We start from the raw sequence: 14,583 nt of genomic DNA on the forward strand, positions 1-14,583 counted from the left end.
AGTGAGCTTGGAATCTATCTTTGGTTTCTGGATATTTTTACCAAAAGTAGCCAACTTTTACTGTAAATCTTTCCAAACTATCTTTTTTCCCAACTAAATTATAAAACTCTTATTTTGTTCTCAATTAATATACTTTTTTATTGTAGTACAATAAAATGCAAATTTTATTGCATTTATGGTATTTTTGGTATTTTATAAATTTATGGTATTTATGGTATCATATATACCATCAAATTATAAATATCATAAAATTGTTGGGAGGTAGGAAGGACTGACAAAAATTGGTTTTCACCTGGAAAAATATACATACAACAAAAACTAGCTAGGAAAGATTGCAGATGTCAGGACAGCTCTTCCAGAAGGCAAATAGAAAAGCTGTGTCATACACAGAAAAGCAGGTGTCTGACATGAGCAGCCATGACATCCAGGACTTGAGGGGCCAAGATACTAAATAAAAACAGGTTAAACTAAGCTATGTTGAAGGCAGGAGATAATAAAGAAATTAATGAAATGGGAAGGGAGGTGTCATACAGAAAAAGCAACAAAGCCAAAGTTGCTTCTTGAAAACACTCATAAAATTAATAATTCACCTTAGAAGATTCATCAAGAATTAAAAAGAAATCACACAATTTTCTAATAACATGGGGAAAGATATAATTACAGACACAAATATTGAGGATATTAAGAACAATTGTGTCAGTAAATACAAAAATGTAGATGGAATGACAAATTCTTTGACAAACATAACTTTCTAAAACTGATGCAAAAGTAAATAGATTATTTGACTAAATCCATATTTATTAAAATAATTGTATCCATAATTTAAAATCCTCCTACAAAGAAAACTCCAAGCCCAGAATTATTCTAAGCATTTAAGGAAGAGAACAGGAACCTGTTTTGTGATACCTGAGTAACTTTAACAATACAGCCTGGTAAAACTATATCAGATATATGGATACAAAAATCCTAAACATAGTTTTAGCAAATTAAATGCAATAGTATATTTTTTAAAAGGCTAATATATAATGACCAAATAAGGTTTATTGCAAGAATGCAAGACTGTTTTAGCATTTGAAAATCAATTGATGTAATTAACAACATTTTAAAATTGAAAAAGCAAATAGCATATGATCATCTGAATAGGTAAAGGAAAAACATTTTATAAAAACCAACACCTTTTTTAGGGTCTATCTGATAGACTAAGAACAAAAGGGAACTTCTTTGATCTGTTTAGAGTTTCTATAAATTTTATAGGGAAATATTGGAAATGTTCATTTTGAGATTGGAAAAGACAAGGGGGCTCATACCTCACTTGTATTCTGCTCTGTGCTGGAAGCCCTATCACGTTTAATGAAACAAACAAAAAGATGCACAATGTCTCATGACTGGAAAAGAAAATCTTATCCTTATTTGAAAGCAACATGACTGTGAAAATCAGAAAGTAACTACCGATAAACTCTGAGAATTATTAAATAAATTTAATAACCCCCTGAATACTAGATTAATTTAAAAATTCAATTGTATATGTGGATCTAACAACAAACATTAGAAAACGAACTTTGAAAAAGGTACCATTTATAATAATAACAAGAAACATCTATTATCTAGAAATAAATCTAAACAAAGATGTGCAAATCTTTATGTAAAAATTACTGAGAGAAATGTAAGAAAGCCAAAATAGTTATAAGGATATATTTTGTTCATGGATCCAAAGCTTCAATACTGAAAAGAAGTGCATTTTATTCTAATTTATCTGTAAATTAATACAATTTCAACTGAAATGCCAATAGGTAAGTTTTGCAGAAATTGATAATTTGATTCCTAAGTTCAAGCGGCAATATCAAGAGGCAAAAGTGTCATCTCAAAATACATCAGTAAAATGTGTTGGCAAGATGTAAAGCAACTACAATTGCTGATTGGAGTGCAAATTGATACCGCTGCTTTGGGAAACTGCGTGATACTATGTCCCAACAATTCTACAGAAAGGCAAACAAGTATTTTCAGCAGCAAAATTTATCATAGCCCCAAACTAGAGAAAACTCATGTCTATTAATAGAAGTATGAATAAGTACATTGTGATACATTAATATAATTTTTAAATGAACTAAATACAACATGGAGAATCTCACAAACATACTGCTGCAGCAGAGATGACAAATGCAAGAGTATGTACTGTCCAGTTCCATTCATATAAAACTGAAAAATAAGAAAAGCTAATTTGTGGTGGTGGAGGGGCTAATAGCAGTTATATCGTGGAGAGAGGTGTTGTTGTGAGGTGAAGCAAGAGTGATTCTGGGATGCTGGTAATATTTGTTTTTTTTAAAAAATCTTAAATTATAAACATATGATATATGTAACTTCCTGGGTAATTAAACATCAACAAAAACATTTCTTTTTTTCTTTCCTTTCTTTCTTTCATTCTTATTTATTTATTTATTTACTTAGAGACAGAGTCTTACTCTATGGCCCAGGCTGGAGTGCAGTGGTGTGAGACTGGCTCACTGCAGCCTCTGCCTCCTGGGTTCAAGTTATTCTCCTAACTCAGCCTCCCTAGTAGCTGGGACCACAGGTGCACACCACCATGCCTGGCTGATTTTTGTATTTTTTAGTAAAGACAGGGTTTCACCATGTTGTCCAGGCTAGTCTCAGACTCCTGGTCTCAAGTGATCCACACACCTCGGCTTCCCAAAGTAGTGGGATTACAGGCATGAGCCACCACACCTGGCCCTAAATATTGCTTTTTTTTTCTTTTTGAGATGGAGTCTCGCTCTGTCACCCAGGCTGGAGTGCAATGGCACAATCTTGGCTCTTGGCTCACTGCAACGTCCACCTCCCAGCTTCAACTGATTCTCCTGCCTCAGCCTCCTGAGCAGCTGAGATTTGCCACCATGTTAGGCTAATTTTTGTGTTTTTAGTAGAGACAGGGTTTCGCCATGTTGGCCAGGCTGCAACATTTCTTTAAACATGCAAAACTAACCAGGAAAATTCTGAACAATGTAGGGTGTAAGAACAGTCTAGATGATGAAATATTATAATGTATTATGAATCCACATTAATTTAAAAGTGTGGAATTGGTAGCAGAATAGAAAATGGGGAAAAGAGCAGGTTAAAAAATGGACCTAAATGGCAAAATAAAACTTTTGTACTATGTATGTGAACACAGTTACTTGTAATGTTGGGAAGTGTTAGATTTCTATAAGTTGAGTGAGTAAATCAAGTTAAAATCCTAGGTTATTCAAAGGAAGCAAATCACTAAAATATTTAAAATTACAGGCCTCCATGTAAAATGTAAAGCAAAGATTCCCATCATATCTCAATAACAAATAGAAAAAACAAAATGACTTTTTCCATACATTTCTTTCTTTAAGATGATAAGTAGACTAAAATTGGATGATGAAGGTGAGTGGGAAGAAGGGTAACAGACTTTCTTATTATCTGAAAAGAGACAAAAATTTGACCACATACCCTTTTGTTTATAATCTGGAGTGAAAAAGTGTCTGTTTTGTTTTGTTCATTTAACTAATACAGGATTGTAAAAGAGTAATGACAGAACCCCACTTCAAATTAAAAAGTGATTTCTTGATCCCTTCAATGCAAAAATCCAAGGGTGAATTTTGTTTTGGGAGAGATTGAATACAGAAGATTAAATAGTGTTATCAGGAACTAGCTTCTCTTTCAGGCAGCCATTTCTTCTGTGATCCCAAGATGGCTTCCAGCAGCTTCCTAGCCAGCATCTTTCTGATTTCTCAACCTGTGAAAAGGTGGGGGTCTTTGTCTCAGCATTCCCTGCATTAAATTTGTTGAATTCAAATGGAATTTTTTGGGGCCCAAACATGTCACACTCATTTCTGAACCAAACATGCTGCTTAAAGAAATGTATCGATTTGAGTGGTTTAGTCCCATGAACACGTGGGCTGAGCGTAGGGAATGAAGTGGGCCCCTCCGAGGGAAATTGGGGTAAGTCCACTAAAAAGAGGCTGAATGGATTCCAGGTGGCAAAATGTTCACTCTAGGGTAATACAGTTGGGATGGTGATGGAAGAAAGAGTGGCGGTATAAGTTTAACTTTGACATTTGTTTACTGATATTTAAAAAAACTAAGTAGCTACAAAGGACTGAATGTTTTTGTTCTCTAAAAATTTGTATGTTGAAGTCCTAATCTTCCTCATGATGATATTTGGAGGTGAGGCTTTTGTGAGGGAGTTAGATCATGATGATAGAACCCTCAGAAACTGAATGGTACCCTTAGACGAAGAAACAAAGTGACGCTCTCTCTCTCCTGGGTGTGAGGACATAGCAAGTAGATGGCCTTTGCAAACCAGGAATAGGACTCTCAGCAGCACCAAATCAGCTTGTATATTGATTGTGGATTTCCCAGCCTCAAGAACCATGAGAAATAAATTTCTGTTGTTTAAGCCATTCAGTTTACGGGATTTCATTTCACCAGCCTGAGGCAATTAAGACAATAGCCAAATCTTGCTTTTTGGAAAAGTAAAGATATAATGAGGCAGAAAAATGTTCCCTGTCCCCTATATTTTTCCTGATGTTTTCAAATTTTCTGTGGTTATTTTGGTGACAATGTTTGTTTCCATGAGCCAGCCTGGAATGTAAAGCAAGCACTCAGGGTAATTGATGATGGCTGCTCCTGCAGAAAAAACTATCTTGTACCAAAGGGGCTGTTTCTTTTTTAATCCTTTCTTTCTGTTACTGGTTTTAAATAACGTTTCTGACAAGATCCTACTTTTCTTTCTGTTAACTGTCAGTGAACAGTATTGGGCATTATTTGTGGGGCTGTAAATACATTACATGAAAAAATAATGAGTCCTTAAAAAGTCAAGAGAAATGCCTCCAGAGATACTTACCTAACGTTGTGATTTATGTTGGTCCAGGAATGAAGTTTCAGAAACTTCCAAATGAAAAGTCTGAAACATCAAATAAAGTCTCTTCCAAATCTGCCTTTGGTGTAGTTCCTGGACACATTTCCCTTTTACTTTTAATCTGAAACTTGGAGAATGTTTTTCATGTTCAACTTAAATTGTTTAGTTAATGGTCTAAGAATAACTCTTGGGAACATCCCTCATCATAGCATGTTATTATTCTATTCTTCTGACTGGATTTGATGTATCTATTGTGTTCTTGCTGCAAAAACTCATCTCTGGGATTAATCATTTTCTTTTTAGCAGCTAAAAATTGTAGACATTTAATGGATATACCTACATCAGTCAATTTAATGAGTTTCATTGTCTGGGGTTTGAAATATACCAATCACTCTAATGTTAAAATATAATTGACATTCATCCTTATTTCAAGTTTCTAAGTTTTCCAACATTGTCCCTCCTGCCTGCCTGAGAAGGGTAATTTAGTTTAAGCTTTAAAAACAAGTTGTTTGGCGCGTAGGAAGTCACGTGGATCTACTGGGTAATCTGCAGAAGGGTTAAACAATCTTTGTGTCATTTGCTACAGTATACCTTCAGCAAATCACTTAGCTTCAGTTTCTTTAACAGGACTGTTTTGTCGTATTAGTAGGCATTGTTCCATGGAAGGATCATGCTGGTTAATATTAGCCAGGGGTGTCTCTGGCAGCCTTAAATTGGAAAGAATGGGTTGTTGATGTGGCTGTGGCACCTGTCCCTGGGTCAAGAGCCAGGGTCTCCATCCTCCTCGAAAGGCTAAGCACAAGTCCAAAGGGGTGACCTTCCAGATAAAGGAGACCCAGCCAGTTGTCAAATACAGGTACAAGAAAATAAGTGCACTAAAACCTGAGTTAAAATTAATATTTTTTGTTTTATGTTTTTGTTTCAGTTGTTTGAATTTATGAACTTTTTGGCAGAGAACGTCATCTTCTGTTACATGGGCCTGGCACTGTTCACGTTCCAGAATCATATCTTTAATGCTCTTTTTATACTTGGAGCCTTTGTATCCTTTTTCATACAGAACATGGGGTGATTAGAGAAGGTAACGAAAGACTTACTTTTACTGATTATTCTGTTAAATCATTAAAGCAATTTCCTAAAGTCCACTGCTAGTCTCAGACACAAGGCAGATATGTGATTTCTAGTTAGGGGAAGAAACCATCCTAAGAAATTAGGACTTCATTGCATAATTATGGTTCAGGATAAGAACTTTGGAAATAACTATGGAAATGGGGGGGGTGGAACTAAAGGAAATTATATTTTTCAAGCATTCAAAATATGTTTAACTATAATTGTGAATCATTTACATAAAAATTATGTCAGTGTATTCTTTATAGAGAAACAGACTTTAATCTGCATTAGAGTATATCAAGAAGCATCCAGGATTATTCAGCTTTGGAAATGTTTTCATTGCAAGATGATAAAATCTTTTTTCCAATGAAGACTTCAAAAACAGGACAGAAAATCAAATGAAATTAGCTCGATGCATGTGTTTTCAACATCATAAGCATTGTTCAAATGTAGGCTTATTTGGATAAGATAGCACCCTTCCTTTCCTATGAAGACAGATAAAATCTAGACCTCACTTTTAATGCAGAGGATTTTCCCAGCTCTAGGCCTGGGACAGGAGGTATTTCCACTGGGAATGGTTATCTATTCAAAAGAATGTTTAGCCATTAGGAATGTCCCCAAAGACAGTCAGCATCTGTTGTACTTCTTCCCACTTGAGAGATGGGCAGATGCCACCTTGAACCACAAATAATCCTAACAGCCAGGAGAGGCAATCCCTCGCAGTTTAACATCTGCATTTGCTTCTTAGTCTCTTTTCATTGAGTATTCAGCTGAACCCTAAAAATTTCATCTAAAGCCTATAGTTTAAAAGGAAGCTACCTCTTCCCAAATAACTCCGTCCCATTGAGGACAAACCAGAATAGCCCAACTGGGAAGGAGTCAAAGACAACAAAAAGGGAAAGACAAACAGCACCAATATCTTCAAAGATTTTTACTTATAAAACTTTGATTTTTAGCAAATTGCCATGTAGAGTAACAGTTATGTAATTAGACAGGTAAGTCCTCTCAAAATTAATTACCAAAAGAAAAAGGTATGCAAAGCTTGCTAGATATAGGGAATATAAACTGGTAAGAAGCAAGATGGTGAACGTGAACAGAAGCACATTTATATTTTCTAAAGTGCCATTTGGGAGGATAATGTCACAGTATCTGAACAGTCTCTACCTCACATTTTACAGCAGAATTGAGGATAGTCAGTTATCAGCAATATAAATGTGATTAGAAACTTTACAGTGATTGAAATGGCATTGGGCTAACAATTTTAAAGCAAGTATCAAAGAAAGGCAGAGTTCTTTATTATTTCTGGAAATAAATTGGCATTGAAATACAAATTTTGGAAGCAAGCTGGACAAATGTGAATTGACATGTTTGTTTCTGGTTTTTTGGGTCATAATGCAGAGAAGCTTAAGGACATAATATTTAAGTTCAAGGATTCAGCCATCATTGCAACAACATTTTCCTCAATGTTTCCCTGTGCTTATCTATAGCTAGCAATTTTTGTTGCCAGAGCCTGCAACATTTATCCCCTCTCCTTCCTCCTGAATCTGGGCCGGAAACAGAAGATCCCCTGGAACTTTCAGCATATGATGATGTTTTCAGGTATGTGAACTACATTATGTGTTCATGCTGCTGGTTCTTTCACACTTTTGTAGAACATGAGAAATCTTGAGGAAATTTAGAACCCTCGTGGGGACACAACTTTTCTTTACCCCATTGTACCTAACACCAAGCTGATTCTCCGTAAGTTCTGAGGAAGAGCAGGATTTCTCTTTCAAAGTGGTGGCAAATGAAATTAAAGGGAATCTTGTTAGTATGGCTTCAAGATACCATATCTGGTCAGAAACTGGCCTAGAATGGACATTAGACTTTCCCCTGACCCAATTTGGATCAATTTTTCATACTAGGAAATTTTAATTTTAATTTCATAAATTGTATGCTCAGGGTAAATGGTGAAATTCTTATCCAATGTCCCTTATTCAGTGTTCCCTCTCTGTAAAATCCCCCTTCCTTATGCAAAACTCCAGAAACTCCCCTCAGTTAATACAAAAGCAAATCAGGCCTAAGTATGCTCCGTTGTTAGTTGAGAAAACAAATATTAATTGAGCACTCACCAGGTGCCTGAGATGAGTTCTGCCCACTGATTGATGAAACTGACAAGGTCTCTGTTCTCAAGACATTTGTGTCCTAATTACTTACACCACACCTCAAGGCTCCTTTTCGAAAGAAAATAAACCAAATGAATTTTCCGACCTTGAAAAACTCTGGGGATTATGCTTTCTCTTTAGTCAATTAATTTTCCTACCTTCAGTCTTTCCCTGTTCAAAGACCTTTTGTGGAGATCCTTACATAATTCCTATGTGGCTGTACATTTACAGTATACTCAGAGGCAGTTATTGGGGCATACATGAGAGTTTACAAAACAACTTGCTATCAACATGAACAAATACTATTTACAGGACATAGGGGCATATAGAAAAAGTGAGAGAAATGAACATTTATTAATACTTGCTATTTGCTACTCTATATTTTAATTAATCCTGTGAAGCAAATATTAACACATTTTGTAGATGAAGAAACTGAGGTTCAGGATCTCAAAAAGGTTATGAAACTTGGCCAAGAACAAAAGTATTCTTGAACCCAGGTCTGTGAGATTCCACCTAAACCCAACCAAGTGTCTCTCAAAATCCACATTTCTGAAAGCAGTAAAAAGCTTGTTTGCCTTCAGTGCCATTCTAGCCTGGTCCACATGGTAAAATGGGCAGCTCCAAGCTGAGAGCAAGTCATTGATTCAAATACAGACAAATGGAGATCCAAAGTTAAATTTGCCCTTCTGAAGGCCTCTGACAGCACTTCCTAACATTTCCAGACATGTTAGGGTAAGAGAGAGAGAGAGTCATAAGGAAGGTGAGGAGGGGTAGGTGATTTTTGACTTAGAACAATAATGAACTTTGACAATGGGTTGACTTTCATTATGAGAAAGCAAAAGGTAAATTTGAGCACTCATAAATAGGAAGCCAGCATTGGTTTGTATTTTTTCAAAACATTTCTGGGAGTTGGAAAGCACTTTTCCTTTTTTCCCATCAAAACATCAGTAACTTTACTCTGGAGAATAGCAGCTTATTTTCAAAGCCTCAATATTATATTTTAAACATTGCTTTATTTAACAAAGAAGGCTTTGAGAAAAATGTAAGGCCTTAGATAATCATGTTAGGATGGGAAGTGTCTGGCCAAATGGCCACCTGGCTTGATGGTTTCGCCAGGCTTTGGAACTAAGTTTGTTTAGCTGTAGGACTGGAACTGCATTAAAAACTGGTAGAGGCCAATAATCTGATGTGTACAGCCAGGGGATAGGAGGATGTCCAGAATTTATCTTTATGATATTCTAAAGCCAGGAGTCAGCAAACTATAACCCTTGAATCAAGTCTGGTCCATGGCTATTTTGTTAATATTATTAAGATGGAATTCAGCCCAACCCCTCTGTTTACTTACTGTCTATGGCTGTTTCTGCACTACAGTGGCAGAGTTGTGAACCATATGTAATCATATGGTGCATAAAACCTAAAATATTACTATCTGGCCTTGTTCTACAGCATCCTCACTCTGGAAGAAAAACAATAACCCTATCATATTAAGGTTGAAATTATTAGTTTAATTCATGAGAATACAATCAGTTAGTTCCCATCATTAAAAAGACCATCATGCCAAATTTTCAGGACAGCTACCCACATATGACTCTGATGTCCAGAGAATGCCACCCATATTCTTCCATATTGAGCATCCATGTCATCTGCTGGTGTTAGAGCTTAGCAGCTTTAACTCAAGTGTGCAATCATCTTGGGCCAATGTGCACTTCTTTTATGTATTTGACTGGATTTTTGTTTTATATAATTTTTACATTGAAACAAATCAGAGAGATTGAGTTTCTTCTTTATATTTCTAATGTCATTTTTATTAAAAGTTAATATTGATAGTACTCTTTTACATCGTGGAAAGAACACTGGATTTTTTACTAAAACACTGGTTTTTTTAGCTTTTGAATGAAGAGATAGCAATGTTACATAGTTATATAATAGAATCATTGATGCCATGCTCAAAAGTCACTTTATATCTTCCTAAGACCTTTCATGGGCACTGTTTTGAGACTCATAGCCACAGCAAGATAGGGTAGGTATTATTGGTCTCTCTTTTGTTCATTGTTTTTTTATTATGGTGAAATACACATAACATAAAATTTCTCATAACCGTTTTTAAGAGTACAGTTCAGTGTTATAAATACGTTCATAATGCGCCACCATCACCACCATCCATCTCCGTAATTCTTTTCATCTTGTAAAACTGAAACTCTGTACCCATTGAACAGTTCATTTTGCCTCCTCCCAGCTCCTGGCAGCCACCATTCTTTCTGTGTCTATGATTTTGACTACTTTAGGAGCTTCATATAAGTGGAATCATATAGTACTTGTCCTTTTGTGATTGGTTTATTTCACCTAGAATGATATCCTCAAAGTTCATCCATGTTGTAGCATATTATAAAATTTCCTTCCTTTTTCAGGCTGAATAATATTCATTGCATGTATATATCATATTTTACTGATCTATTCATCTGTCAATGGACACTTGGGTTCCTTCCACATTTTAGCTGTTGTGAACAATGCTGCTGTACACATGGGTACACAAACACCTCTTCAAAACCTGGCTGTGAATTCTTTTCAATATATACCCAGAAGTAGCATTGCTGGTATTTTTATAGTAATAGTAATTTTATTTTTAATGTTTTGAGAAACTACCATACTGTGTTTTCGAGTAACTTTACCATTTTATTTATTTTTTCTTATGGTAGTCATCCTAATGGGTATGAAGTATAGCTCATTGTTCTTTTGATTTGCATTTCCTTCATTAATAGTGATGCTAAGCATCTTTTCATGAGTTGCTAGCCATTTGTGTATATTCTTTGGAGAAATGTCTATTCAAGACTTAAGCCCATTTTTAAAATATAGGAAAATATAGGAGTTTTCTATTTCTTGGATACTGATCCTTTATCAAACATTTAATTTGCAAATGTCTTATTCCATTCCATGAGCTGCGTTTTTACTCTGTTTACATCAGATTTTGATGCACAATATTTTTTGAAATTTTCATGAAGTTTAATTTGTCTGTTTTTTCTTTTGTTGCCTGTGCCCTTTGAGTCTTGTCCAAGAAATTATTACCAAATCTGATATTGTGTCATTTTTGTCCTATTTTTTTCCTAAGAGTTTTGTAGTTTTAGGCCTTAAATTTAAGTATTTGATCCATTTTGAGTTAATTTTGATATTTGACATTGCTTTGATTACTGTAGCTTTATAGTAAGTTTTGAAATTTGGAAGTATGATTCTTTCTGCTTTGTGCTTTTTCAAGATGGTTTTGGTTATTTGGGGCCTCTTGAAATTCTGTATTAATTTGAGAATAGGTTTTTTCATTTCTTTAAAAATGCCATTAGGATTTTGATAGGGACTGCATTGAATCTGTAGACTACTTTGGGTAGTATTAACATCTTAGTAATGTTAAGTCTCCTAATCCATAAGCATAGGATGTGTTTCCCTTTTAATTTTCCTTTACTTCATTTCAGTAATGTTTTGTAGTTTTCACTGTACAAGTCCTTTACCTCCTTGGTTAAATTAATTCCTAAGTATTTTATTATGTTTCATGCTATTGTGAATGGAATTATTTTATAATTTCATTTTTAGATTGTTCATTGTGAGGAATTAATTTTTGCATGTTGACTTTATATCTTGCTTCTTTGCTGAATTCATTTATTAGCTTTAACAGGTTTTTTTGTGAAATCTTTAGGAAATTCTACATATAAAATTATATTATCTGTAAGCAGAGGTAATTTTCCTTCTTCTTTTTCAGGTTGAATACCTTTCTTTCTTTCTCATGGCTAAGTGCTAGGGCTAGAATTTCCAGTACTTTCCAGTATGATGTTGAATAGAAGTGATCAAAGTGAACATTTTTGTCTTATTCCTGACCCAATAGTAAAAGACCATAGTCTTTAATCATTGAGCATAATGTTTGCTATTTTTTTATATACAGCTTTTATTATGTTAAGATAGTTTCCTTCTATTCCTAGTTGGTTTTTTATCATAAGTGTTAAATTTTATCAGATGATTTTTCTGTATCAATTGAGATGATCATGTACTTTCTTCCTTCATGCTGTTAATGTGGTATATTATACTTATTGATTTTTGTGTGTTATACACAACATTGCATTTCACAAACAGATCTCACTTGGTCATGGTATATGGTCCTTTTAATATGCTGCTGAATTCAATTTGCTAGTATTTTGTCAAGAATTTTCAATTCATGTTCATAAGGAATACCAGTCTGTGGTTTTTTTTACTATGTCTTTTTCTGACTGTGATGTCAGAGTAGTGCTGGCTTTATAAAATGAGTTAGGAAGTGCTTCCTCCTCTTCAAGTTGTTGGAAAAGTTTGTGAAAGATTGGTATTAGTTTTTCTTGAATGTTTGACAGAAATCACCTGTGAAGCCACGAAGTCCAGAGCCTTTCCCTGTGAGATTTTTGATTACTGATTGGGTCTTCTTATTGGTTGTAAGTCTAATTCAAATTTTTCATTTCTTCATGCTTTAATCTTGATAAGCTTTGTATTTCTAGGAAGGTATCCATTTCATCTAGGTTATTCAATTTGTTAGCATAAAATTATTCATAGTACTCTCTTATTGTTATCCTCTAATTCTTGTTATTTCTCTATAATTGGTAGTGAAATCATCATTATTATTTCTAATTTTAATAACTTGAGTCTTCTCTCTTTTTTCTTAGTCCATCCAGTTAAAGGTTTGTCGATTTTGTTGATCTTTTCAAAGAACCATCTTTTGTTTCATTTACTTTTTCTATTATTTTTCTATTCTGTATTTCATTTATCTCTAATCTTTATTATTTCCTTTCTTCTAGCTTTGGGTTTAATTTGTTTTTCTTTTTCTAGTTTGTTTAAGTTGTGAAGTTAGGTTGTCGGGTTGTTGATTTGAGGTCAGTCTTGCTTTTTAACCTGTGTAAAGTAAGTCAGCACTGTTTTCATTATGTCTTGTGAGTTTTGGTATGTTGTGTTTTTCTTTGCATTCATCTCTTAGTATTTTTTAAATTTTCTTCTGATTTTTTTCTCGATCCATTGATTATTTAAAAGCATGTTATTTAGTTTCCATAAATGCGTGAATTTTCCAGTTTTACATCTGTTATTGATTTCTAACTTCCACTGTGGTCCTATCTTTTTAAATCTGTCAGGGAGTCTTAATGTGTGGCCTAATGTGTGGTCTGTCATGGAAAATGTCTCATGTGCACTTGAGAAGAATATGTATGTTATCGTCGTTGGGTAGAGTGTTCTGTATTGTCTGTTAGATCTAGTTGGCTTATCATACTGTTTAAGTTTTCTGTTCCCTTATATTTGATCTGGTTATATTCATTGTTGAGAGTGGTACACCTAAGTCTCCAACTATTATTGTAGAATTGTCTATTTCTCCATTCAATTTTGTCAGCTTTTTATTATTAGGTATGTCTATCATCACGTATGTAAATGTTTATAATTGTTATATCTTCTTGCTGTACTGAAACTTTTAATCTTTGTCTTTTGTAAACTTTTTGACTTAAAATCGATTTGTATGATATTAGCAAAGCTAACCTCTTCTCTTTTTCTAGTGTTTCACTCTGATCTGTTTGTGTCATTGGACCTAAAATCAGTCTCTTTAGACAGCATATAGCTGAATCATATGTTTTCATCCATTCTGCCAAACCTGTCTTTTGATTAGAATGTTTAATATATTTACATTTGAAGTAATTACTGGCATGAAAGAGGTTCTGTCATTTTGAAATATATTTTCTATACATCTTACAGCACTCTTTTCCCTCATTTACTGTACTACTGTCTTTTGTGTTTAGTTGATTCTTTGTAGTGAAATGTTTAAATTCCTTTCTTACTTTCTTTTGTATATATTCGATAGCTAGTTTCTTTGTGGTTACCATGGAGATTACACTTAAGATCCTAAAGCTATAACATTCTAATTTAAATTTATACCAGCTTAACATGAAAAACATACAAAAACTCTGCCTCTTTTATAACTCTGTCCCTACCCCTTTGGCTGTTGATGTTACAAAATTGTATCTTTTTATACTGTATTCCTAAATATACAAACTAATAATTCTTTAATGTACATTAATCTCTTAAATTATGTAGAAAACAAAATGTGGAGTTTTAAATCAAGGTTATAATAATTTTAGCTCCTATACTGATGATTTTTCAATGTATTTATCTCTTAAATCACATAAGCAAAACTGAGGTTACAACCCATACAATAATACTAGCTTTCTAGTTGTCTGTGTATTTACCTTTACTAAGTTTCCTATTTCTTCGTATGGCTCAACTTACTACTTAGTGTTCTTTCATTTCACCCTGCAGGACTCTCTTGAGCATTTCTTAAAGGATAAGTTTAATAATAAGGAAACCTCCCCAACTTTTGTTTACTTAGGAATGTCTTAATTTCTCCCTCACTTTTGAAGAACAATTTTGCCACCTATAAAACTCTTGGTTGACAGGTGTTTTTTGGTTTCTTGGGGT

The 14,583-nt window shown here is 34.2% G+C and overlaps 1 protein-coding gene across 1 annotated transcript in view; it reads left to right on the forward strand.

Annotated features, from left to right (window-relative positions):
• Window positions 1-14,583, forward strand: part of SLC9A9 (solute carrier family 9 member A9) — a 588,021-nt gene that overhangs the window by 351,545 nt on the left and 221,893 nt on the right. Inside the window, exons 10-11 of the mRNA XM_002759520.7 lie at window positions 5,802-5,915; window positions 7,471-7,582. Of these exons, the coding sequence (XP_002759566.1) occupies window positions 5,802-5,915; window positions 7,471-7,582 (226 nt within the window). The remainder of the gene's footprint in view (window positions 1-5,801; window positions 5,916-7,470; window positions 7,583-14,583) is intronic.

This window comes from Callithrix jacchus, chromosome 17, assembly GCF_049354715.1.
Source record: "Callithrix jacchus isolate 240 chromosome 17, calJac240_pri, whole genome shotgun sequence".
Lineage (NCBI taxonomy): Eukaryota > Metazoa > Chordata > Mammalia > Primates > Cebidae > Callithrix > Callithrix jacchus.